This window comes from Pinus tabuliformis, chromosome 6, assembly GCF_031772625.1.
Source record: "Pinus tabuliformis cultivar Carrire ecotype Pingquan chromosome 6, CPIR1, whole genome shotgun sequence".
NCBI classification, from domain to species: domain Eukaryota; kingdom Viridiplantae; phylum Streptophyta; class Pinopsida; order Pinales; family Pinaceae; genus Pinus; species Pinus tabuliformis.
In genome coordinates, this window is record NC_142292.1 from 834,819,267 (window position 1) to 834,846,565 (window position 27,299).

At 33.7% G+C, this 27,299-nt stretch overlaps 1 protein-coding gene across 1 annotated transcript; it reads right to left on the minus strand.

The window, feature by feature from the left end:
* LOC149261453 (NADP-dependent malic enzyme-like) lies at window positions 1-27,299 on the minus strand. The gene is made up of 19 exons (XM_089422275.1): window positions 26,841-27,299; window positions 25,444-25,564; window positions 25,113-25,187; window positions 24,151-24,302; window positions 23,912-24,017; window positions 23,111-23,176; window positions 22,735-22,830; window positions 22,560-22,631; window positions 22,175-22,258; window positions 21,877-21,975; window positions 20,948-20,995; window positions 20,778-20,831; window positions 20,566-20,664; window positions 20,290-20,379; window positions 20,015-20,092; window positions 19,767-19,841; window positions 19,405-19,495; window positions 19,153-19,281; window positions 1-260 (listed from the first exon to the last, which is right to left on the minus strand). Exons 1-19 carry the CDS (start codon window positions 26,990-26,992, stop codon window positions 172-174), a joined length of 1,776 nt encoding a protein of 591 aa, XP_089278401.1. The 5' UTR covers window positions 26,993-27,299; the 3' UTR covers window positions 1-171.

Sequence of the window (27,299 nt, forward strand, 5' to 3'; positions counted from 1 at the left end):
TTATTTTAATACTTGTATTTCAATAATATTTAAATATAAAATTTACATTCAAAAAATATATTTAAAATATTTATTTAAGTCGAAACCTTGTTATTCCAATCATCGAAAGCACTCACATAGAAAAATAAACCCTACTCGAAAACCTTTGGAACTCTGTCCTTTATCTTTATCTTATCTATAACTCCTATATAATGGGCTATACATGCAACTCTCCGCAAATGCCGTCAAGTTTGCAGGGCGTGGGAGGCGTGTCGCTAGACCTGGATTAAAACACAAAAAATACATCATTAAAATTCAAATAAAATTTACATAAATCAATCCATAATACTTTTTATGGAATTAACTCAACCAATTATAATTATTATTATGATAGTGTAAAGAATTAAGTGAATCAATTATAATTATTATTATTATAGTGTAAAGAATTTACTCAACCAATTATTATTATGATTGTTGTGGGGTATTTGGTTTGTTTTGTTCTAGGTTAACAAATACTAAACTCAAAAAAAACATATTATTTTATATCTATATTTATATATATATATTAAAAATGCTATACATAAAATATAATGTGAAAGATTAACTCAAAACATATTAATTTATATTAAAATTTATATATATATATTTATTTATTAAAAATGCTATACACATGTTTATAATGTGAAACTCAAAACATATTAATTTATATTAAAAATGCTCTACATGTTGATAATGTAAACAATTAACTCAATCAATTCTTGTAGGGTATTTAATGTGTTCCTATTAAAATCTCACTAAATTACACATTATTAATTTATATCAATATATTTATTAAAAATAAAATATATCTCTTAAATTTTCCAATAAAATTTCCTTAAAATGAAAAAATACTATACATATATTTTAATATTAATATATTTATATCAAATTATGTAATATTAAACATTATTAAAATCAATAAATTTATTTTTATATTTTAAAATAATCTAAAAAATAATATAAAACTTCTTTTTATACTTTTAAATCAATTTAAAATATATTTATATAAAAAAATATTTAATCCATTTATCTTAAAATCAGTTTAACATGTCTTAAATCAATTTACTAAAAGACATGGAGAGATAAATAAGATAGTTTATTAAAGCTAGTGAATTATTTATTTATATTCCAATACCAGTCTGGCTAAACACGAGGAAGCAAATAAGATCGTAGTTAAACTTAACAAAATGCTTTTATATAGATCATGGATTGTATTTCAATATACAAAACCATTGGAAACCTAAAAAATATCAGGTAAATCTTTCTGAATTTATATTATTGTATTTTATAATAAAAAATTATAAATTATTAGGTAAATTTTTCAAAATTTAGATCAGTGTATTTTATAATAAAATTTTATAAATTATTATTAATTATTTTATTTTATAATAAAAAATTATAAAATATAATTAATTAGTTAATAGTAATTTTGATATAAGAATTATTTTAATAAAAGATATTTGTCTTTTTAAATGGGTAATTAACATAATTAAGGTAGCTAGTATTTATATATGAAATATAAATGATTTGAAACAGAATAAATGAGGTAGTGTCACTCTAATAGCATATGGGCTAGAGTTATGTCATTATGATATGTATGCAAATGCACATGGTCAACTTGAATGGGAGATTGTTATAATTGAGTATCATAATTTAAATAAGAATAAGACATGGCATTTAGTTTCTCGATCATAAGGAAAGAAATTTGTGAAATGAAAATGAATCTATAAGACCAAATTCACATTTAAAAGTGATGTTGAAAGGCGTAAGGCTTGCTTGCTAGAAAAGGGATTTCCTCAATAAGAGGGCACCATTTTCCGCTATTGCAAAAATGAATTCTAGTTAACTCACCGATATTTTAGATGGTGGGACATCAAATGGATGTCAAAGTGGCTTTAAATATAGTGATCTTACTAAGGAGATTTATATGGAGCAACCCATTAGCTTTTAGAATGATGATTTGCTTGTAGATCAATTGGAGAAATCCATATAGGATTTGAAACAAGCCCCTAGGGCATGGTAATAGAAGATGGACCATCTATTTCTCAATCTTGGTTTTAGACACCATGAATTCCCTCAAACTATCAAAAGCTTGTTGTGCCTCACCCCATAAGTGATCCTTCTTTGTTAAGTTGCAGTTAGTGGAAGAATAAGAGAAATAGTGGAGAAGTTTAGCTTTCCCGAATGGCTTGAATCTTTCTAGGATTTAGTGCAAACACCCACTACAAAGATAAAATGGCCAAGATATCACAAGGGAGTCTAAGCAAACTCACACCTAGATTCATTAGCACTACATAGGATGAACAACATAACTTAGAGTTGGTAATGGCACTAGTGAGTCCTAAATGTAACCTACTCTTAGTCTTGGGGCATATAAATATTTGATAATAGCTAGAGGAAAGGATGATCTTAGAAAAGAACCTAATGTCATGCACTTCATCACTCAAATAATAAATGTGAAGCATGGGACACTAATTTCTTATTAATGATTCAATTAAGCGTTTTGTACTCTATAAAGGTAGCAATAACCATATTTTTTCCTCTTCAAGGCAACAAGCGCAGGAAAAGGACTCTTATAGGGAGTGGTGATCCTAGCTTCCATGGGTTCCTCAACAACCCTTTCATTTCAAACTTTTAAAAGTCTTTATATCGATAGAGACGAATTATGGTGGGGCATTTAGAGGGGTCAATTTCAATAACATATTTCATGTCTCCGTTAAGTGGAAGTTCCATAAACATTATTTGAAATATCACCTTATATCTTTTAAGCAAAATGAAGAGGCCTCAAACATGAATTTGTTGATAAATATCTTCCTTCATATAGTACAAGCAAGAAATGAAGCCAAAGTGGTCCTTCTTCAAAAGTTTGAACATGCTTGGAGTCAACCACCTAGATGCTTTTAGGGTACAAACCTTTGATAGTGTGTTCTCAACCATCTTGGTGAAAGGATAGGAATTTATACCAATGATTAGTCAAGCAAATCCTTTAGGAATAAAGTCATTTAATATTGACACATTTACTCCCCCAATGACTATGACATAAAATTATCCTTCAAGGTACAATCTTCCAATGTAAATTCCTCCTTGTAGATCACACCTTCACATTGAATGTGTTTATGGCCAAGGATATTGATGGACAATAAATCATGAATATTAAGGTGTAAGTTCAATCACTTAAATTGTTTCTTATTAAAAATGTTAGTGTAACACCAAGAAGAAGCATAACAAGGATCCTTTTCCTTTTAGTGAAGGCATAAAACTTGAAGATATCAAAAACAAACATAGTGATTACGACATGGAAGAGAGAGGACTCCACTATATATATTGGTGCATGAGATTTATTGTGTGGCCTAAATCCATTATCTAGTTGTTAAAGGAGAGCATCCTCCTCAATTTTTTATTTCGAGTCAAACTAGTGTAGATATCAATAAAAGGTTTCTAAATATTCTTGACATGCCCCTTAAACTAGGGTTAAGAGCATTTACAATAGAGATTTGATGTTGAGGTATTAAGTTTTTGGACATTATCAGGGAGGCCTTGGTTAGATGGTAAAATGAGGGTGTTTCATGATTCTCACCAAAGCCACATTTTTCTCCCTACTTGGGTTGTCGAACCATACAAGTGAGTCCTTTCAAGCACTTCGGGTTAGGTGCAAGCCATAGGAAACTTTGGTCGAATAAATACCCCACACCAATGACTTTTAATGAAAGCAATCCTTTTTTTAAGAAAATACTTCTTATATCAAGAGAGAAAATGCATAGAGAGAGACAACTACACACATAAGAGTATGTATAAAGGACTCTATCAGAAATTGAGTCCTTCCTAGCACCACAACAAGTAAGATAAGATCCAAATGTGCAAGTACACTAGCATTTTTTGCATCTTAATTGATAAAAAATGATTAGCTAGTAACTAGGAGTATAGCTCTTCCCACGAAGTCCTATGAAAGGAGGAAACTAAGCTTTCATAGTTTTTAAAAATGCACTTGCATCTCATTTTCCATAATGAATTGCAAAGCAAATTCTTAACAACAATGACAAAGCACCATGATAACAATAGCACCAAATACTTGGAATCCCCTTGAAAACAACTCTCTAATGTATGTTACCATGAAAGAATGTTGTTAAGCATGCTACCACCAACTTGTGGCTATTTTGCGATCCCAAAAACATGTTTAACGGTCTTGTCCTTTTGACTAACAAGGCACTAGTCATCTATGAATCTAATCTTAGCTAATCAAGCTTTTGTAAGTAGTACATTGTAAATAACTAGTTAGAAAAAAAGCATGAAACTTGTAGGCAAGATAAAAGTACCACATATTATAGATCCTTAAATCCATCTATTTCTCATAGTCTAATATAGTCCATGCTATATTTAGAATAAAAACGTAAAGTGTTTCAATTAAAAAGCTAAATTGATTTATCAAAAGCCAAATGTTAATATATTTAAATTAGTTCCTTCATCTAATTCTTTATTTTAAATTACTATTTTATTGGAATTAGCTTGTGTGATAGTCAATAGAGTAGATAGTAGTGAAAAGGGTAGGTTAAACCTAGTACAGGAGTCCTTTGCTAGTGTGTTTAGAAACAACTTTGCAACTAATAATATTATTGGGAAGCATTTTTTCTTTTCTCATTCGTTGTTACTATACTATTATGCATGTTCACATTTATATTCATTTTTAATGTATATATATTTTTTAAACTTCATCTATAATCTATATTTAGTAACTCTTATTTTGAAGTATCACTTATTGAGATTGCAATTTTTTAAAGAGGTTATTGCATCCACGTACATTAATCAAGTATAGAGAGTTATTGCAGTATATCATTAAATGAGATATTATAGTGAAGTGTTGAATCAAAAAATAATAATTCAATTTGTTATATTGTAATTTAGTTTTTATTAATTAAATTATAGAAAAAATCAATAAAAAAATTATAATATGCACATCCAATTTAAAAAATTAAGCAATGATCATTCATTTTTATAACTGTAATATCTCAAAACTTAATGTTTAAATTTGATTAATAGATATATAATTCAAAATAAGAATATTTCTATATATAAAAAGTGTGAACCTATATAAAACATAGATAATCCATTTTACCATACAAATTAAATTAACAATGATCCATATTAGTAATTATAATATTTCAAAACTCCATATATAAAGTTAATTAATAAATATATAAAAACTTAATTCTTACAATAAACTCTTTATATATAGAAATATGAGATGTGAAATTTATATATAGTAAAAATAGTATCATTAAGAATTAGCGTAGAGGCATTAAATCTCGAGGTGCAAATCTTTCCTCAATATTTGCAATTAAAAAAATATTTCCACTTTAAGAGATCTGATACCCTTGATGCTTATCCAAAGATAGGATAAATCTATAGTGATTAAGGTTAAAAACAATATTTTTTTTCATTATAAAAATTGAGGAAAGATTTACACCTCCCGAGATTTAATGTCTCTCATCTCGAGTTAACATAGATCTAGGCTAATTCTTAATGATACTATTTTTACTATATATAAATTTCACATCTCATATTTTTATATATAAAGAGTTTATTGTAAGAATTAAGTTTTTATATATTTATTAATTAACTTTAAATATGGAGTTTTGGAATATTATAATTACTAATATGGATCATTGTTAATTTAATTTGTATGGTAAAATGGATTATTAATTTACTCTTTTGTTATTCATAAGAATTTTTTTTTAAAGTACATATTTCTTGTTGTTGTCTGAAAATTCATTTATGAACTAAGAGCAGCATGGAGTTATGAAAATGTCTATACAAATTCAACCTTATATGTGAGCATTAATTTGTTAAAAAAGATGTTGTTCTAAAATATTCATATAGTTATCCCTAATAATTGCATTAACTCTAAAACGTTGTCCTACATTGAAAAAGATGATCATCCTATTTTAAGAAAGGAATTGAAAAGATGTATAAGTAGAGAAAAATTATGAAGCTTGGAAATTTGATAATCTTCAAAGTTGTTTAAATTAAATTTTCTTTGTTCTGGAAATTGTAAGGTGAATCTGTCCATTGTTCTGTTGGAAGATTTTTGAGTTAATCCAAGTATTCTATGGGCATCGAATAGGTACTTTGGACTTGACTTCCCTCAAGCTCTTCAATTAGAATGTGCCTAGGATCTAGCAATAGTGCACGTTTTGATAGCATGTTTGCATATTTGCTAAATTCTCTATAGATGTGTTGAAATTTGATCTCCTTAAGTATCCTCTTATTTCTCTATTTATGAGTTTCCAAGCTGCTAGGTTTAAAACTTCTAATTGTGATGCACTTGTCAACCAATCGATTACACATTTTGAGTCACCCAGTATTGGGATGTTTTTAATGTTTTTATGCTTTGTTATTGCCATGAGAGTCCAACCTACTATAAGTTCTGCTTTGGTATTTGTCCCAAGTCCAATACTAATTCTATATCAGACAGATCTGTTCTCTGGCAATTTAATCAGCGCCCTCCCCACCCCTCCCTTTCACATAGGTTCTCTTGTGCAACCCCATCAAAAAATATAATATGAGAATAGAGTGGTATCATTGGGAGATTTAGTCTTTTAGAGGCTTATTTAGATTACACAGGGATATATTCTTTGAAGAGAGAAACAATCTTTGACGATTGTAAAAGGATAGAAATTATGTCAGTTCTGAAAATAGTTATGTTTCTAAGTGTTGGCATTATGGTACAGGTGTTGTCCTTGATGGCAACTCACATATATGATACCCAGAAATGAATCAGTGATGTATGAATGCAGTTCACAGTGCAACAGGTCAATTTAGAGGTAACAGCAAAAGATTACAGATCAAACTCCAAAGATTGAAGAAAAATAATTTTTTAAGAAGTATACGCTGGTTCACCTAGTCGAAGTCACGTATACAAGCGGGTACACAGAACAAAAGGAGCTTATACGTATACACGCACTTTCACAAGAGGAAAAACGTGTATGGGATGGAAAATTAAAGATAATGAATAGCAAGGGTCCATACCATGGTATTAGCCCACAATATTGAGTGGAATAACGGATACTTGATCCCCTCTAAGAATACCACAGGCTCTATGTGTTGTTTTGGTCCGAGGTATTGAGAAAGGCTAAAACTATATACAAAGTAGAAGATCAAAGGGCTCAGTGTGCAAGTGAAAGGGTTTTCATGAATACTTCTATCTGAGGTATATTTTATGTTGCAAGGGTTATGGTTATGATATGATCTGATATATCTTGTGCACATTTAGATACAGTGTTGGATCTGGATCATGAGACCTAAAATGACTTATCATTGTATGATCTAATAATGGTTGGGCTAGATCTGAATGCTAACACATGTTTTATTTTTTAAATGTTATGATCTAGGTATGTCTGAAGTCTGGAATAGCTACAAAGTTATAAGTTATTATTTGCAGATCTATACGCTGGTTCACCTTGGTGAAGGCGTGTATACACGCAGGTTTGGCTCTTCTAAGTAGCGTATACATTCTGACATATAATGTTTGAAGTTGTAGTTGGTTCTGTTTGTTGATGAAGAGTTCTAGGTTCAACTCTGTGTTCTGGTGATAGTGATCTGATTGTTCAGATAGATTGATTGTGATTTGTTTCAGTGTTGATGAGTTTCAGTGATTGGTTGTATTGCAGTGGTGATTGATTTTGAGCTTCAAACTTGGATGAAACGTGTCCTACATATTGTGTTGTTGTGTACCAGGAGTATCCCGTCTGAAAATTTATGAAACATGGCCCCCAGAGAAAGAGTGAAGTTAGTAGCCTTCTGTAGGTCGGCGCCTACGTACTGGTAAACATATCGGTCAGTACAAGAGCCAGGGGGTTGGAGCTCCCTTCCAGTAGCAGTTGGAGAACGAGTGAAAGTTGGAGCCTTCTGTAGGTCGAAGCCTATGTACTGGTAAACATATCGGCTAGTATAGGTGCTAGGGGATTGTAGCTCTCTTCTAGTAGAAGCTGGAGAATGAGAAAAGGTTGTAGCTATCTGTAGGGGGGTGCTTGCGTACTGGTATGAATCTGCACTAGTACAAGATTGTAAACAGATTTTCTTTATATTAAAAGAAGACAGAGACAACAGCAACAAATGGGTTTTCTCCCGCATTGGGTTTCCACCTTAAATCCTGGTGTTCATGTGTGTTGCTTATGTGTGATGGTTTATTATGTTATTACTGCACATGGTTACTATTTAATGTTTAATAAAATATTGATGCAAGATCAACATATGATGAATTAATTGAATCATAAGTTCACTGGATATATGTTGGTTGCCTTAAAAACAGTGGTGTGCACATGCGAGTTCTCTTCATTGAAGTAGCATATATCAATCTGATTATAAAATGGAAAAAGTTATTGATTTGTAAATATTGATTCACCCCCCCCCCCCCCCCCCCCCCCTCTCAGTGTTTTTCCCAACACTAAGAAGCCAAAATCCTGAAGCTACGAAGATGGGAAGAGTACAAAGATAGTTGGGTTTCTTGGCCCAGGGGCATAGTGATTCCTCACGAGAGGACCACCTTAGAATTGTGTGAATTGCCAAAGCCTGTAAAACTGTGAACCAAATTTCCAAAGTAGTGTATAATTTTGTGAATATATGATCCACAGTTTCTTCATGTTGTCTACAAAGGCTACAACTATTAGGCCCCACAAATCCTCTTTTTTGTATATTGTCCTAGGTTAAAATTTTATTGTGGAGAGCTATCCAGGCGAAGCATTTTATTTTGGTTGGGATGTGCCATTTCCAAATATAGTTGTTCCACCATCTATGATTAAGCTCCATCTCAGAGTGTACAATTGCTTCATAGGCAAGTTGACCTTTTACTTCCCCAGAGGATGTATCCAGCTCTAAATCTACTAGAGTCATTAAAACTGCACAGTCTAACTCCATTCAAAGTTATCTCTGATATAAAATTCTTCCATTCCTCTGCTAGATTACCATCCAATCCCAACTCAAATGTGGCCAGTCAATATTTTTTAGAGAGCATTGAGGCATCACCAAATCTGATATTATGAAGGTGAAACAATCCTTTAGAATGTAGACAACTAATTAAATTTGAAGAAAACTTATAGACGCGGGCAACACCGATGAAAGGGTCCTTACCGAGGACTACCTGGTTGTCATCCCCAACTTTCCAAGAGAGACAGTTAAAGAAGGGGAAAGGATGTGGTGACAGCTTTCCATACAATGGAGCCTCCTTTGATCGATTTTTTGGCATCTCCTTTGATCCAGTCAACTACTAACATGAGTTTTAAATATTTTCCTTTTTTGATCTGGCTCCATAGACCCCCACTAAACAAGGCTCTCCACAGATTCTTTAGTGACAAGGCTTTTGCAAACTAGGTCAGGTTTTCGAATTCCCATCCACCAAGGTTTTTGGGGGTAGAAAGTGCTAACCAGTTAACTAGATGGATTCCTTCCTTACAGTTTTTCTCAGTCCATAAAAATCTGAACATCAATTGCTTAATGGATTTAAGGATAACAGAGGGAATCTTGGCTACAGATAGCCAATAGACGGATATTTTCCAACATTGCTTTAACAAGTATCATTCTGCCTCCCAGTGACAACCAATTGTGGCACCACAAGTTAATCTTTCATTCTACTTTTCTAATCAACCACTTCCAGTCCCCTTTATGGTAATCATTTGGCTTTAAAAAATATCCAAAATATTTAATACCATTTTCAAGGGAGTTATTTTGTAAGGGAATAAATCACTGAACAACCAATAGGGGTTTTGTAATGACAGAGTAATGATGAAAGGAAGATTTATTTAGACTTATCTCCATTCCAGCTGCGCTGTAGAATTTTTTTATTACTCTAAGAAATGTTCGCCATTCTGCTATAGTTCCCAATCCCATAAGTAAGACATTGTCCACAAACAATAAATGTGTGATATATTGATTTTGGGAGATTTTTATACCTTTTATTTTACCTTCCTGCTTTTCTTTCAAAAGAAAGCGACTCAATCCTTCCATCACTAGTAGAAACAGGAGGGGTGACAACAGGCATCCTTTCCTTAGGCCTCTAATGCTGGAAAATTTATTGGAGGGAGAACCATTGATTAATATTGAGAAATTCGTTGAAGTCACACAACCCATTATCTAGTTTGTGGCTTCCAAACCTAAACCTAACTGAGGAAGTACAAGTCTAAGATATATCTAGTTTTGCTTTGTCGAAAACTTTGTCTAGGCCATCTTGAGTACAAGAGCTTTCTATTTTTTTTTGTTTTAATTGAGTGTAAGGCCTTATGTGCTATGTCAATGGCATCATGAATCTTCCTGCCAGTTAAGAACCCAAATTGATTTGGTGACATTTTTCTACAAGATATTGCTTGATTTCATTTAAGATCACCTTTGTGATTTTGTAGACTAGATTGCACAATGATATGGGCCTGTAATCATGAAAGGTTTTGGGCTTTGAGCTATTAGAAATCAGAGCTATATATGTGGCATTGATGTCAGTTGAAACTTTCCTAGGCTTTCTAAACTCTTCCACCATTGATTGGAAATCGAGTCCCATAAGTTGAAAAAAGAAGAGGAAAAGTTTGACCATCAGTCCATTAGGACCTGGACTTTTGTCTTTGGAGAATTGTTTCATGACCTCTTTAATTTTCTCAAGGGAGACATGGCATCCAATCTGGGTAGATTCCTAATGGCTAAAAAACGAGGATAATCTTGGATGAGTTGAAGTTGTGAAGTAATATTGGAGGACCCCGAGTCTTTGAAGAGCGAGGAGAAATAGGATGAAGTCGTTGCTTTTAGATCCTTTAAGCTTGAGGCCTTCTTACCATCATCATTTCGAAGTTCCCAACTGGAATTAATATTTCTTTTATAGTTTGTGTATTTGTGAAAAAAAAATTGCATTGGCATGTCCCTTCTTAATCCAAGTCACCCTACTTTTTAATCTCCAAGTTTCTCGCTCCATTTTTAGGATCTTGTCTTTTATGGTCTTCGGTAAGCTCAATCTCTGAGTTAGATCTACAAGAAAGGTAGTGATGGGAAGTCTCGAGAGATGTGCTCATATTTTGCTTCAATAGTCAGCAATTCTTCTTGCAACTCCAATTTCCTATTCTTTTCCCATTTCATTACAACCCTCCTTAGTTCAGAAAGTTTCCTAGTCAAGGAAACCATGGCAGAGGAGTTATTGATAATCATGACATTCTTCCAAGTGTATCTCACAAAATTCTAAAAGATTCATCTTCCAACCATGAATGGTTGAATTTGAAGGGATATTTGTCTTTGTGAGGATCAAAATCCAATGCAAGGAAGATAGGGAGATGGTCTAATAGTTTGTCTTATGCAATCCAAGATCTCATTCTCCCCAAATGTTTGTCCAGCCAGTCTGCCATTAAAAATATGTCAAGCCATTTTCTGATATCGTCCACCCCTGTTCTACCATTTCTCTAGGTGGGAGCTAAAGGAAAGGGAAATATGTCACATAGTGAATGATCTTGCAACATTGATGAGAAGTAACGGATCAATGGATCAAGGTGAGATCATGATCCCCATGATTCCCCTTCTGAAGTAGTAAAGTTCAAGTGCTAGGAGAAATGAATGATCCACGAGAAGACCACTTGCTTGGACCAAATCCCATATCCTTTCTTTGTCACTGTGGGGTCAATAACAGTTTACTAGGTCGATGGGGAGTGGAAAGCCTCTGAAGTAACCTTCTAGGATGATACCAAAATTAGATGAATAGGCTTTGAATGAGGCTTTCCTAAGGTCTGATATAGATAGAAGACTACCCGACAGGCCATTTGAGTCCATGGTACAAGGATGCCAACCCGAGCACAACATTTTGAAGGTTTATGTGGCCTTTTCACCATATACCATCGTCTCTTGTAGCAGAATAATGGAGGGGCAATGGAGGTCAATTAATCTCTTGAGGAAGGAAAATTTTGTGGGTCCCCCTACCCCACAAATGTTCAAAGAAAGGATAATCATTATTTGGGGGATGAGTCGAGCATAAGTGCTCTAAGGGCCCATAAAGAAGAGATTGTTTCATCAAGAAGCGAGAGACTTAAACCACCCCTAGTAGGCTCAGAAGAATCTTCTCTAGTGAGGGCTTTTTTATTTTATTTTTCTTTCTTATGGTGATGTTTTGAAAAGAGAATAAGGGCTCATTTTTAGTGTTCTGCTGGGGAGCTTTCAGAGAACGAAGGGATATAGGAAAGTTTTAAAGCATCTTTATAAGAGGATGGAGGAGCATAAATAGAAGGGGATGGAGAGTTTGTAAAAGAATGTGCGGAGGGATATAAGAAAGTTTTAAAGCATCTTTATAAGAGATTGGAGGCGCAGATATAGAAGGGGATGGAGGGGATGGAGAGTCTGTAAAAGAATGTGCGGAGGTCGATGACAAAGATGGCACTATACCCGAAGAGGCTAGGAAGGATTTAAAGAGCATTTTCATAGGTTGACCTTTATGCACGAGGCCCAGGCTATAACAGATTCCAGGGGAATATGGTTTAGTTCTGTCAGGACTAGGGTTATAGAATGAATCAACATTCTCAACAGAATTTGCAGGTTTCGATTTAGGTAGAGGAGGATAGCTAGAAGAGAATTTAAGTGCATTCATTTCAAATTTTTCAATAAGTAAAAAATCTTCAGCTAATAATTCTTCAATAAGCTTAGTTGTATTAGGAATAAACTTACAGGACATTTCCTCGTTGCCATCCGAGGGATTTAGAGATATAGAAGAGTCTCCACCAAGTATTGCTCCATAATCTTGGCCGAATATGTTTTCCTTCGCCGCTTTTGCAACGTCTCCTTCAACCAAAGCTCCATTAGATGCCCAGTCCTCTGTTGTCATTCCATGATCTTTTGAATGAGGAAGAAAGCCAACGTCGGTTCTATTTTCCATATCCAGAGGTTCCGGGCTCGGGGATTGGATAGTAGCCTTGTTGTATTGTGTTTGTTTGTGATTCTCAAGGGTTCCTTATGGATGTGTGCGCCTTTGGAAGCCCAATTGCACAAGAGGTCTAGCCTGACAGAGGGTTTTTATGCCAAGACCCTGACGTGGAGGGGCTTCGCTGGAGTTTAGGAAATGGCCAACTCCTCTGCATTTTAAACACTTGAAGGGCATTTTCCAGTAATCTAGGGGTTGAATGATAACTTTCTCCCCCCAAGAAATTTTCAGTGTTTCAAGCCACCCTTCTGAGATGTCCATTTCCACAAGGACCCACGCCATTCACTTATCCGCAGCATGCGGTGAGGCTTCGTCTAGGAAAATAAGCCTTCCCAAAGGGTTTTCCACCTTCAAGAATATATTTAGACCAGAGTTCGAGTGGGAATCCCGAGAGCATAACCCACAAATGCTTACAAGGTTCTAGTTTTGTCCTTGGGCAGAAAGATAGGTGCCACCACTGGAGCCATATCGAACCTCTGCCTATTACCCAAGATCTGCTGAGAATTTTCTCCAAGTCAACCTTTGATATGAAATGAAAAAGTATCCATTTATTGACCGAAATATTAACTATCACTGGAGCCATATCGAACCTCTGCCTATTACCCAAGATCTGCTGAGAATTTTCTCCAAGTCAACCTTTGATATGAAATGAAAAGGTATCCATTTATTGACCGAAATATTAACTATCCATGTGTAGCCTACCAGAGGCTTCTAGTTCGTCTTGGTCCATGAGAGAAACTGCATATATGACATCTTAATGTAACTCAGTTTTCCAACCAGAGCTCTCTTGGACAGGGATTCCACTCTGTCCATGTTGACATCTATACCTAATGTTAGTTCCTTCATAGCCGCCAAAGCCTTTGTATGTTTTTAAGCCCACTTTTGTTTAGCTTTACCATCCCCGAACTTTGGCACAATTCCTTCTCCTCCCGCTCCAAAATCTTGCATGATAGCCTGGGAAAAATGCTCCTACCAGACATAGTCAGTGATATCTCGCTTTCCTGTTGATAACTACTGGTGTCCAAGTTGTTTCCTTTGGAAAGGTCCCTAATTGACATTTGATAGGGACCTATCACAATAATATGAATTTTACAGGCCAAACTTCGCATTACCTTTTGGAGACTCGCCCAAAGACCATTGCTCGAAGGATAGAGGCATAATATCTCTAGGTAGTAGACAAGCTCTTTTTTAGACTGAACAGGAAACTGTCAAAAGATGGGGAATGGGATGTTAGTATATACCTTTTTGGTGCTAGGCTGTTGCGCTACCTTTCCAACATTCGGTCATGGAGCAATAGTCTGGGATGAGAAGGTAGAAGATGAAACCCTAGCCTCGATTAGGGTTTTCAGAAATGCCAAGGTTTAAGTTAATGGAAAATACCAGTATGGCCACCATCTTGATTGAGAAGTTTAGTTATTAAAAAAAAACAATATAAGCATTGCTTTGGAAATTGACCATATATCTATTTTTAATTATTTAATTTCAAAATACAAATCCAATTTTAACTTAAATTTGTGATATTTTGTTACTATTTCATTTTTTTTGACATTGCTATAAAGATTTTGAAAGTCTTATTACCGTGAGTACTTTGTAAAATTTGAATTTTGGATTTAGTTTGGTTTCCAAATTTTAGATTTCATTTTGAAATTTCCATAGTAAAGTGATATAGCAAATTGGTTTAGGTCTATTGTATCAAAAGCCCAGTTGATAGTATATTTATTTCATATTTTTAATTATAGTTACGATTACATTATCTTCTGTTGACATCTCTATTATTTAGTTTTCAAGGATTCTTAATGTCGAAATTTTCTATTATTTGGTTGACCCATTTCTAATTAGGACATCAAAATCTATTTTCATTAAGTTATTATGCTAAAGTTTCTATTAGGCCAACTAGTATTTCATATTAGATTTTTACTATAATTTTCATATGGGTTAATTATAAATAAAAATTAAGAGTTTAATAGTGTTTATTGAAAATAGCAACAAAAAAATGATAAAAATAGAATCCAAAAATTCTAGTTTAATTTGTCCTTGAATTAAACTGATTCTCATAGCAATTTGTAATAGTTAACTAGAGTGAGTTGAATTTGTAATAGTTAACTAGAGTGAGTTGACTTAGTTAACTTAGGAATTTCGCGTTGGAAGCCTTTTTGAAGTCATGTATATGTTCTAATTTGTCCTTGAATTAAAATTATTCTCATAGCAACTTGTAATAGTTAACTAGAGTGAGTTGACTTAGTTAGCTTAGGAATTTCGCATTGGAAGTCTTTCTGAAGTCATGTATATGTTCTCCCTATATTATAGGGGTCCACGATGAATTCAGTATGAGTTGTAATTAGTTAACTCAGTTTACTGAATTCAGTATGAGTTGATGCATTAGTGAACTCAACTAGTGCTACTCCACTTAATTGAAGATTCCCTCATCAAAAACTCATGCATGTTGATTCTGAGAAAGACCCAGTTGAGACTACAATGCAGGGACAATGTACTATTTGTTTTAGATTTTTCTAAGTTGCACTGATAGTGCATGCATTCGAGAACTGAGGAATTTCTCTTTAAATACAAGCTAATTCTCTCAGGAATTGTGCAAAGAATTAGAAGCTTGGTGGCTTGGAAATTTGGCTAAGTATTGGCCAAAGGAAGTCATCATGTGGAGGATAGGAAATACTTGTGCAGGTTAAGCTCAAGGTCAATGAGCAAAGCATATACTATTCATCCAAACTCTTTAACCAAGGTGGCAAGGAAATGGGAGCTTGGAGAGTAGCAGAAGAGGTTAAGGTTTGGCTTGAGCTTGCTTGTGAGCTGGGAGATTGATCATACTGAGTGTTGGGATTGTTCTTGTGAGAACAAGCATTGTATTATCATCTTGGATTTCTGATTTAATGCAATACAGATAGTGGGGTTTTGAGTTGTGGCTTTCCCCGAATATTTATTGTGTTATGTGCCATTGATTTGTCTTCCTCTTGCTATTATTGTTTTCATCGATCTATTGGCTTCCACTGGTTGAAAGTAGAAGTAGATTCTTGTCATGTGCTTTAGTAAATTGCATGAGCTTGTGAATCTACAAGATTTCTACAGTGTTGAAGTTATTATATTAGATTTGAATTCAATGAAAATTGAACTTGAGTAGAAAAATAATCATTCCTTTCAACCATAAGTTCATTACAATGCATTTATTATTTATAAAGTGAATTCACTTTAGATATAATAATAACTTTGTCTAAAGTTCATATATACTTGCTTTATTGCAAATTTCCTATTTGAAATTTTGGATGTAGATCTTTAACATTAGATTTAGAGATATTTCCACTTTGAATCCCAGATATGGGAATTCTTTATATATTCTTTGGTTATCATTTCTTTCTATAATAGATGAACAATTTGAATATCATAAGGTTTATCCTTGTTATGATCTACATTCTCAATTGCTTTATGACCTACGTTCTCAATTGCTTTCTATAACAGGTGAACAAGTTGAATATCCTAAGGTTTATCCCTACTATGATCTACAATCTCAATTGATGCATCTGCAAACTTGTCAAAGTTCCCTCTAGTGTTTTTTGGCATCCATTTATCACCCCATATACAAGCCACCCCATCCAAATAATGTGGGGGCACATTTATTTTATCCTCCTACTTGTACATGTGTTTCCCTAACTTGATCTTGCTAAACCATGTGTGCACATACACTTCATTTAAAACTTAGATTGCAAAATCTTCAACTAAGTTGAAAATGGATTTGTGAGAATTATGTACATCCAAGATATTCAAAAGGGTTTTAACACCGATTCATCTAGGGTTTACATCCTCTTCTTCTTCCTCAAATTTTCAAGGTTGTGATTGAGATAACATTTAGTAAATCTTCACTCTCTTAATTGATATATAATAAATCTTCACACACTCTTAATTGATATAATAAAGGTGAAAACTCAATAACAATTATTCTATATATTTAAATTTATATAAAGAATATCTAATTAAAAATATCCCAAACCAAAAACAATATATAAACTAAATATATTATAATATATGTATTGATTCTCTAAAAGAAAGAAAATATTGCAAACCAAATACAATATATGTAAGCTAAATATATTATAATAAATATGTGTCTATTCCCGGAAGAAAAGATGCAACTCAAAATAATATGTAAGTTAAATATATTATTTTTCCTCCTAATAATAGGAGTAGGGTCAATGTTGACATTAAAGTTTAGTTGCTTAAAAATTTATGAAACTTTTTTAAAGTTTAACATTATAAATTAAAATTTATTATTTTTGAATTATATTTAAATTCATTTAAAATACTATTAATTTAATTTTTCCACCTTTTATTATGTAACGATAGTAAATGTACTTTACTATTAATTAATATTATATAATTTAATATTAAAAAAAATAATATATTTTAAAATTTTATGGAGAAAATAACACCTTTAGCATCAGCCCAACAACCATGCTGGAGAAAATCTTTCAATTAATTTTTGAATTTCTCGACTATGGATTTAGCATCATATATAGTCAAATCAGATTCAAAAAACCAGATTCCACAAAACCAGATTCCACCGATTGGATTGGGAAAATAAATTTCGTTTTTCCATAGAATTTCTCGACCATGGGTTTAATATCAATATACGGTCGAATCGGATTAAAAACACCAGATCCCACCGATTGAATTCGTAGCTTTAAATTCGTTTTTTCTTGGGCTCTCCACCTCAAATCCTGGGAAATATCCTCCTATTCTGTGTATGATATTGAGCATTAAATGTAGATGTACATTCAGAGAAATTCGCTCGTCTCTGCTGGATTTTATCCATTGCAGTTAGTCATTTTTATTATTTAATTGCATTTATGATCTTATCATTATAATTATTGTCTATGGTCGGTTTTTAACTATTTTAAGGAGTTGTTTAACGAGGCTGAGTCGTCTAACGAAGAGAAAAAAAATTTCAAAAAATCTTGTAAAGGCAGTTTTTAATCATGTTTTGATGGTGGAAATGGATTCAGCACCATCAAAAACGTCTAGAACACCTAAAATTTTGAAGTTTAACCACTATAACTTGGATTTACAAATGTATATTTACTTAAATGCATATAATAGCCTATGGAGATAATAATATTATAATATTATCACTATCTAATGATATTATTGTGTTTAGGCATAAATCAGCGAAAGTACATAATATCCTAAACCATGTATAACTAATGGTTAATTTACTTAAACACATATAATAGCAATAATATTTTAATATTATCACTATCTAATAATATTATTGTGTTTATGTACAAATCAGCCAAAGTACATATTATCGAAAACCGTGTATAACTAATGGTTAATTTACTAAAATTCACGTTAAATTATTTAATATCAATTATTTGATATTATAACATTATTTATAAACACTTTCACGTTATTAGGGCCCTACGTATAAATAAACTAATTTAATATTTAAAATTAAGTTGGCCCTAGTCAACGTTTATAACATGTGTTTATGTACATTTATTATAATAATACATTTGATAACATTTGTGACATGGGCCTCTAATTTAAGGATACTTAAAATAAACAAAAATATCTACAAAATAGCCCTTGTTCAAATACAATAGTTAATTCATACATTTCAAAATTCAATAATTGAATTACCCTGCAGGAACCGCTAGCTATGTGACCTTGTAATAGATATGTGTTAATTCCGTAAAGGAAAGATTTACTAACTTTCAATTAATCTTCTTATGGTTTATTAAATTAAATATGTTACTTCATGGAAATAAAGTATTCTTGGAGTAATTTTTTAATTAAATTAAATATATTATTAATTAAGAATAAAATAAAATTATTAATATTCAAAATAGATTATATAAAAGATATATTAAATATTAAATTTTTATTTTATATAAATATTTTTTATTAATTTTTAAATGTTAATTATAGATATTTATTATTAAATAATATTGGAAAAAAATATCTTAATTTTTAATACAAAAACATTTTTAAAAATTCAAAAATAAATAAATAAATAATCCTCAAAACTTCGTGACATCCGAACCTATCTCTCTGGCTCATCTTTCCCAGTTTTTTCAGTAAACTAATGAAAAACAATATGACAACGTAACAACCAATTAAATTGCACTAATTGTCCATTTCAGTTCACATTCTTTCAGCATTTTAATACCAACTGCCTAGAGTAAGTGACAAGTGATGCATACCGAGTTCATATGATTTTTCTGCAACTCTTGCTGCAATATGAGCGGATATTTTTCTGATACTTCGGAACGGTGGGTAAACCAGCCCTTTCTCAAGATGCTCCTCAGTGACTTGCTCAGCCAAAGCCTCAGCTGTTTCACCGCACATTTCAAAATATAGGCGTCGAAGCTTTAAACATGAGAAGGCATTCTTGATCCAAACCCAGGAAAATTTAAATTCTGGAGAAAGAAAATAGGGCAATAATAAATCCGTACCAGCTGCCAACATCATATCGTCGTGTACACGAATCGTTCCCGACATGACCACTCCTAAGCCAAAGCCAGGAAAAATGTATGCATTGTTGGACTGTAAAGCAGACAAGAAAACACAGAAGTGTGAAGACTCGGAGAAACTTCTTGAATGCTCTTCATTTTCTCCTATCAAACTAAAGGAAATACCAATTTTAAGGGAAAGAATCCAGGCACTGGGTTGCTGTATCAGGGAAAATGTCATTATCCAACATCTTTTACCAGCATCAACAAAGAGAATCACAACATATAAATTCCAGTTCCAGTGAATATAATCAAGCCTAACAAGCCTTCGCTCTCCCTAGACCTAATGTGTAAATGCATAAAACCTGTCCAGGAGTAAAAGTCTTTCCATTCAGGACAACAGGATCAAATGGACTTCCACTGGCAAAAATTGCACGCCCCTGCAATTAGATCTCTGTGAGTACCAATGAAATTCATTTATTAGACTTAAAGATTAACGGAAATGAACATCCATGATGAATCCCTCAAGGCTTAATAATCTAGCATATTTAAGATATCAATAACTAACTCGAGTCACTCTCAGCTGAATTCATCAATTAGTATGGACGTATACCTGAGTCCACGTATATGCCTCCTCTGCAGTGCATTCGGACTGACTAGTTGGATTTGAGAGAGCCAGAATAACAGGTTTCTGCAAGGCAACAGTTCAATTTAAGCAGCATTGACCTTTCTCAATCAACAATTTGATCCTTTAATGTGTCCTAAAAATATATTTAACTGAGAACACAGTATCAAATGAGTGGAAATAGCAAGTCAGCTAGATATATCAGTTCATATTCCCTCATTTCCTTCTTCGATTGAGGTAATTAGGGGGAAACGTCATCATACCTCACAGTAAGAGGAAAAAGCCTCAATTACTTCTTTTGTGAAAGTACTTCCAACTCCTGATGACCCAATCAATATTGTTGGCTTGATTGCCTAAATCATATGTAACCAGTAAATGTTGAGACTTGCTTGCGTTCTCCAGTCATAAGTATATGAAATCAATTTTTGAAACCAACAAAAAAGTGTTTCACATCATACTGGATTTCTATGACAAATTAGGAAAGAAAACTTTCAATTAATAAGAATTCAAAAGGCATCTTTTAAAAACTCAGATAGAACCTTCACGGCATCCAAGAGGTCTTTGCAGGCTTCATGTTCATGTGCCCATGGCTTTTTGAATTGTTGAAGGGATTCCATTCTTGACTTCACTATGAGTCCCTGTAACACAAGAGAGATTCCTTAAAACATCAGTTGCTAGAAGTGCTCTCAATGTACGGATAATTCAGTGATCTGGATTTACATTTTTATATTTGTGTTAGATTTTAAAATACCTTGGAGTCAACCATCCATATCTTCTCGCGAGCCTCTTCCAGTGTCATATTACTCTGAAAGAGTAGAAATATCTTAGTGTGTAACCTTGAGAATAATTTCACGGGGGGAAATAACAAATTAGCTGCTCAGAAAGCAAGCATTCACAGAAGAAACAGATGTTCTTCATTACCTGTTTCGTCATTTCGAGTGCTATAAGCTCTGCAATACCTGTTCCTGCCTAGAAAGATTATCACCATAGTTCAGAAACTTTGAAGAGCAATCAATATTTGCATTCAGTTGATTTGATTGTGAGTTCTCTTAAATACTAATTGATTTTAAGTACGCACCTTAAGGATGCAACACAAGGATCCACATAGGATTGCTAGGCTAGAATAAATTATAATATGTAGAACAAAGACATGAAATTATAAAATGCTATATAAATTCTTCAGATTTAATTCATTTAACTGAATTATACTAGTGTTGAGAGAGTAGAGTTCGTAGGAAGAAGCAGCAAGTAACTTTTGTTGAAAAGGATGGGAAGCACCAGATATGGTCTTGAAATAAAGATATAGAACACATAAACAAACTTCAAAAAAGTCAGAAGAAGACTAGCTTAGGCAGGATTAGACAGTGGAAATGGAGCCGGGCAGCCAGTACTGTGAAGCTACCTCCAATCTAAATCAGAAGAAATTGAAAGTAAACAGTTACAACAACTGAAGCTAATCACTTTAAAAAGAGTCATCATCTTAAAAGAAATTTGGTTTTCACCATGCTCCACAGAAACTCTATTATAGTACTGTGTTTGGTTGGGAAGATGTAATACTGAATTTTTTGGAAAGATATAATGTTGTCTGAAACTTTCGGGTGTGAACTGTGTAGAAGATATAATATTGCTGCCAGAAATGGTTGGAAAGACAACATTAGCAAAGCTGTTCAATTTCATAGCAGAAAGACAAAAGAATCTCATAAACCCAGTTCTGCAGGTAAGAGGCATTGGTGTCTGGCTTAGAAATTATGAATGCGAGCCTGGAAGATAAGGTCACCGTTATTTTCAGTTGATGTAAAGTAATTCATCTCTGCATCATTTGCATGGTTGACTCAAACAACTGGATTTACCTCTCCGGCTCCTAGGAAGAGGAAGGTATGATCAGCCAACGTGCCACCAGTCACATTTAATGAAGCAACCAAACCTGCCAGAACCACTGCAGCTGTTCCCTGAAATGAAAAAGATGCATACTTGTTCAGAAATTGGATAATCACATCATTAATCTCAACATAGTCATAACTTTAAAGAAACATGAATGACATCATTAAATCTCAGTAATTAAATACTGTTTCGTTCATTGACAAGCTGTGGCTTTGTTACGTGGGTTGCATTGAAAATAGCCAAAATGATCAGTCATTGTAGGCAAACCTGAATATCATCATTGAAGACTAGATGAGTTGTCCGGTATTTTGCCAGCAACTCAAAGGCATGGTGATTGGCAAAGTCTTCAAACTGTCATCAGAACATACGCTGTCATTTAATCAACAAATTGTGCATGTTTTACGATGTTTGTTTGGTCTATTGCAAATATACTGCAATCACAAACTGGCTTATTAAATTGTAAAATCTCAATTTTCCTGCATGGTTGCAATAACTAGCAAGAATTTTCCTGCTCCAAAGTATGTATTTGTCAAAGTTCCAGCAAAATGATAAAAAAGTAGCTATCATACAAAGTAAATGTGTTTAGACACGATGCTATGACAATCAATCGTGACCTAATCATGACAAAGGAGAAAACTGTTCAGCAACTGACCTGGATAAGAACTTTTTCTCCATAGTTTTGTTTGACAGCACACATGAACTCATGAAGGAAGTCATAATATTCCTGCAAAACATTGAAACATATCATCAGCAGCAAGTTATTTTTTTCTCTGAGAACTGAAGTAAATAAATTAAACAAGCACTAGTTCATTCAAATAGAAGAAAACCTGGCCAGTAATGCGCTTTTGTCGGAGACCAATATAGAATTCATCATTTAAGAGATTTTCATTGTTGGTCCCAACATCAATTGTTATTGGAAGACACTGTTCACATACCAGTAGAGTAGTCAAAGGAATAAGAATACAAAATAATTGACTGACTACAAGACATAAAATACATGCAGTAATAAGTCAGAAAACCTGCTTCTGTCAGTTACAAGCATACCTCATTTTAATAGAAATAAAGGAGCTCTAAAATATATCACATATAAGCTGTTTAGTAGACTAAACTACTACAAAAGAATCAATATACCAATTTAGCCAAATGCATAGGTAAATGTTTATGTTTGCTAAACAATAAACTATAAATTCCTGTGCTGCATACCGATGAAGGACGAACTCCACCAAGGGCAGTGTATAGAGCTAATTTCCCAACAGGTATGCCCATGCCCTGTCAGTAATAACGTGTCAAGTAGATAGGACAAGCATCAAACAAGTATAAAATGGAGAAAGAATAAAAGGAAAATCAAACACTCTAGTAAAAATACCAGGCACTTAATGGGAAAATATAGGTTTTAATAAAAACAGCAGACAAGCGAAAATGGAGAAAGATGAAAAATAATATAAACACCCTAAGTTTAAATGACAAGGACTAAATGCACACAAATACTGGTTTTTTTGACACACTATTTTCTATTACTTGTATCCCTTCATAGATATGCAGATAAAAGGAAGAAAAAGAACAGTAAAAATAAAATGAGAAAAGCATGGAACAAGTACCTTTGCAGCATGAAATAAACACATACCAGCATTTGCTTTACATTAAAAGCCAGCAAAAATGTAGGGAAAATAATGTTAACAATACAGATAGAGAACCCTAACTTAAAATGACAACACTAAATGCAGACATAATAGTTTTTGTCCCATTCTTTGCATATTAAATGTCTTATTTTCAAAAGTATCATGAAGACCGACATTATGGGGAATCCCTTGGTATCATGGATCAAACACATTGTTACAGATTCCAACTTGCATGACAAGCTAACAAAGGCGAAAAGTTTAGAATAGATGGAGGGAAGTTTGTGTTTCTTTGTAATAGAGTTACAGGTAAAGGAGAAAGAAAGAGAAAACCCATGGATAGCAGGCAATGAACAACGAAGAAAATCTAGGTAATTGTGAAAGTTACCTGGCATCCAAGATCCCCAAGTCCCAAAATGCGTTCCCCATCAGTGACAACTATAACATTGACACTCCTTTCGTTCCAATTCTTTAAAACGTCTAGGATCTTCCCTCTGCCAAAGTCATACCCTAATAAGTTTCAATGTAGCGAAACGGACGTGAAGGATAAGCCTAATAAAAAGGAATTGGAGCATGGATGACCTAGACATAAGAGACTTAAAAAGGAAAGGGATACAATGTATATACTTCTCTTTCAAGCTGATGTAAAGGCCCTGTGGACGCCTGAAGATTGACCCGTATTTTTGACAAGATTCACCAACAGTTGGAGTGTAAACTATGGGAAGTAACTCTTCCACATTATCCACCAAGACTTTATAAAACAACCTTTCATTCCGTTCCTGCCAAGAGAAATTGTCACCCAGTAAACTATCCTCTCAAAAAAACAAATCATGCAATTTTCTTCTAGCAGTATTAGCTAAGAAGCTGTTTATATATATAAAAACGTTGAGCTCAAAGTAACTTTAAAGAATTAATGAAAAATTATAGAAATGTTTACCTCCTATAGCTTTTTCCTCTATGGAAAACAGTGCAACTTAAAACCTCAATTTTATGGCTTCTCTGTCAACCACTATATTACAATATAGATATCATTCATGTTAATTTCCTTATAGAGTACACAGATATTAATATCCAAGATTTCTGGTGATCCACCTAATATGTAAATACTGGTGAAGCTTAGCTAGTTAGATGCCATGGATCAAATATATGATGTATCACTCATAATACCCATACCCCATTCAGTTGCAGTTTGTATCTTTAATTGAAAAAACTTCTCTATGTTCATGATTCTACTTGCTTCTCATGGTTTAAGGATTATCTCAAATGAGAATATAAATTGCTTCTCTCTATTTAATGACCTCAGTAGTTGATTCTATTATAAAATTCCTGTGCAGATAAAGTGATTGTGACTTAGAAAATAGTAGTATTAATGTGAAACAAAATGCCTAACAGAGGGATATGCTACTGTAGTAAGATAGCTTGCATGATCAAATAGATAACAACCACGAGCCACGGATGACGCAGAAGAGACTGCAACCAACAATACTGAGTCTAACCTCTCGCGATATTAGAGGGAAAATAGAAAAATGCTGAGAGTCTCTGACCATACTCTGGTTTTAAGAAAAGTTTGAAACTTTCTATAGAAATACCTCCAGGTCCATCAGTGCCATGTATTTCTGCAACGAAGTTTGATATTGGCGAATGTTATTCATAACCTTTTTTTCCTGTAGAAATGTAACAATAGGTTCAGCAGCCAATCTGTTCGTTCAACATTAAAGAAGATAAATTTCATCTGTGACATGGTAACAAAAGAATAAGGAAAAGAAAAGAGCATTCTTGCACTTCCTATACTTTGGAAAGAGAATTGACCCATCTAAATCACAATAAAACTTATTTTGCTACTTTCAAGAAGAGGACATATGAAACTAAAGAACATTCCATACAAATATCCAAATGTATGCAGATCAGAGAGGAAATTACTTGAAGTGCTTGTGAAATATAAGTAGGCGGTAAAAGACCTCGCAGGTAGTGAGTGTCTCTCTCCTTCTCAGTGAATGCTAATCCTTTGTTAAAGCGAGGATCTCGCAATAAGGTGGATCCACTGTTCACAAACAAGAAAACAATAAGGCCCAGGCGGATTATTTATACAAATTAGGAACATCAAATTCAACCAGAGAGAGATAAACCAAAGCGTCCCAACAATCAGGAACGTTTTTTAACTTCTGAACCAAAAAGAAAATCAGTTTATTTGAAAACAAACTTGACTGTGTTCAATGAGTCAATATTTCCAAGCAATAAGATGGGGAAATAATCTAGTTTTAGGATCATTCTGGAACACTTACTAACCGCTGAACTAAAAAGAAAAATTCTTCATTTGATCTTTAACTTCGTTCAATAAGCCAATATTTCTAAGCCATAAAGATGAGGAAATAATCAAGTTTTCAGATCGTTCCGGAACTGACAAGGCACTTCCTCTCTAGTGTGAGAGTCCACAACCTCTCAAGAGGTGAGATGTCACATTGAATGTCTAAAGCCACGTCCAGCCCGAGTTAACTGCTACAACAAAACATACAACACCCCAGGGGAAATTGAACCCTGATGAGGGTGTAGGGAATATTACCACCCCCTCTTCACCAACCACTCAAGACCCTGTTGGTGTATTATCTTCACTCTGATCAAATACATTAAGCTTTTGATTTCCAAGCATAAATAACAATACTGTTCAAGACCATAATCAACATCTTCCTAATCTTAACCATCTCCTCCTCCTTTCAGTCAGCTAAGATAACAACCTTCTCTGCTGGCTGGGGCGTTGCTTTCCAGTAAGTTCAGGTGCTGCAAAAGGTCCAACCAGGTTGGGTTGGTCCTGAAATATCTTACCCTTACCCTCAACCTTTTTGATGAAGGTAAGTAAAGGTCTTGAGGATAATGAAGGTATAAGGTCATCCCCACCCTTCCCAATCCTAGGGTCAGATAACATAACTTTTCTCTTAGAGCTTGGGTAAGATCATGATCAAAGTCCTATTAAATTAGGAGAATTTCTACTGAATAAAGAGTTCAAAAGAATAACACTCAATCAGACTCAAAGTATCTTAGCTTGAGTGCAGCTGGGTGGGTTCAAGTCTCCCAGTCATGTTGTAACTGGCCCATTTGTGGCATTTAGGAAATACTTATATCTAGTATAATAGTGGCAGCAGATCTTTCAAAGTTCGATAATCAAACTGTATAAAAGTACAACAGACTCACAACACACTCAAACCTAACACCCACCATTCATACAAAATTGGACTTATCATTCATTCTAATTACCTATCTGTAGAACTCAGTCATAAAACTAAAACATGTCGAAACACACAACTCTCTGTACCAAAACTGACCTGGCAACAGAGACACTCCATGGAGTGATTAACTCATCTTCAATAGCAGGATCTTCCCCATACACATCTTGCACACCACCTCGCACTGTGGATTTGTTATCTACCACCAAGCCACTGGGTCCATTTCTGGCATCCTTCAATATGCTTTCCATTGCCAATCTGCCTTCCCAACAAAAGGGGCTCTTAACTTTCAGAACACAAGAAAGCCCTCAAAAATATCACAAAGATATTGATATTGTTGTTCAATGCTTCAAATTCCCTGCAACCTTCATCACTTCAAGTTGTATCGCTGATGTTTGAATACCCATCAGCAAATCTGAGCTTATATGAAGACCTCTGGTCAGTCAATCGATTTTCAGTTTGTATAAGCTTTACAGATTGTGGACTAGTCAGCAAATTTGAGCTTGGTTAGAGACCTGTGCGCTGGTCATCCATTGGAAAAGTTGCATATTTTCAATC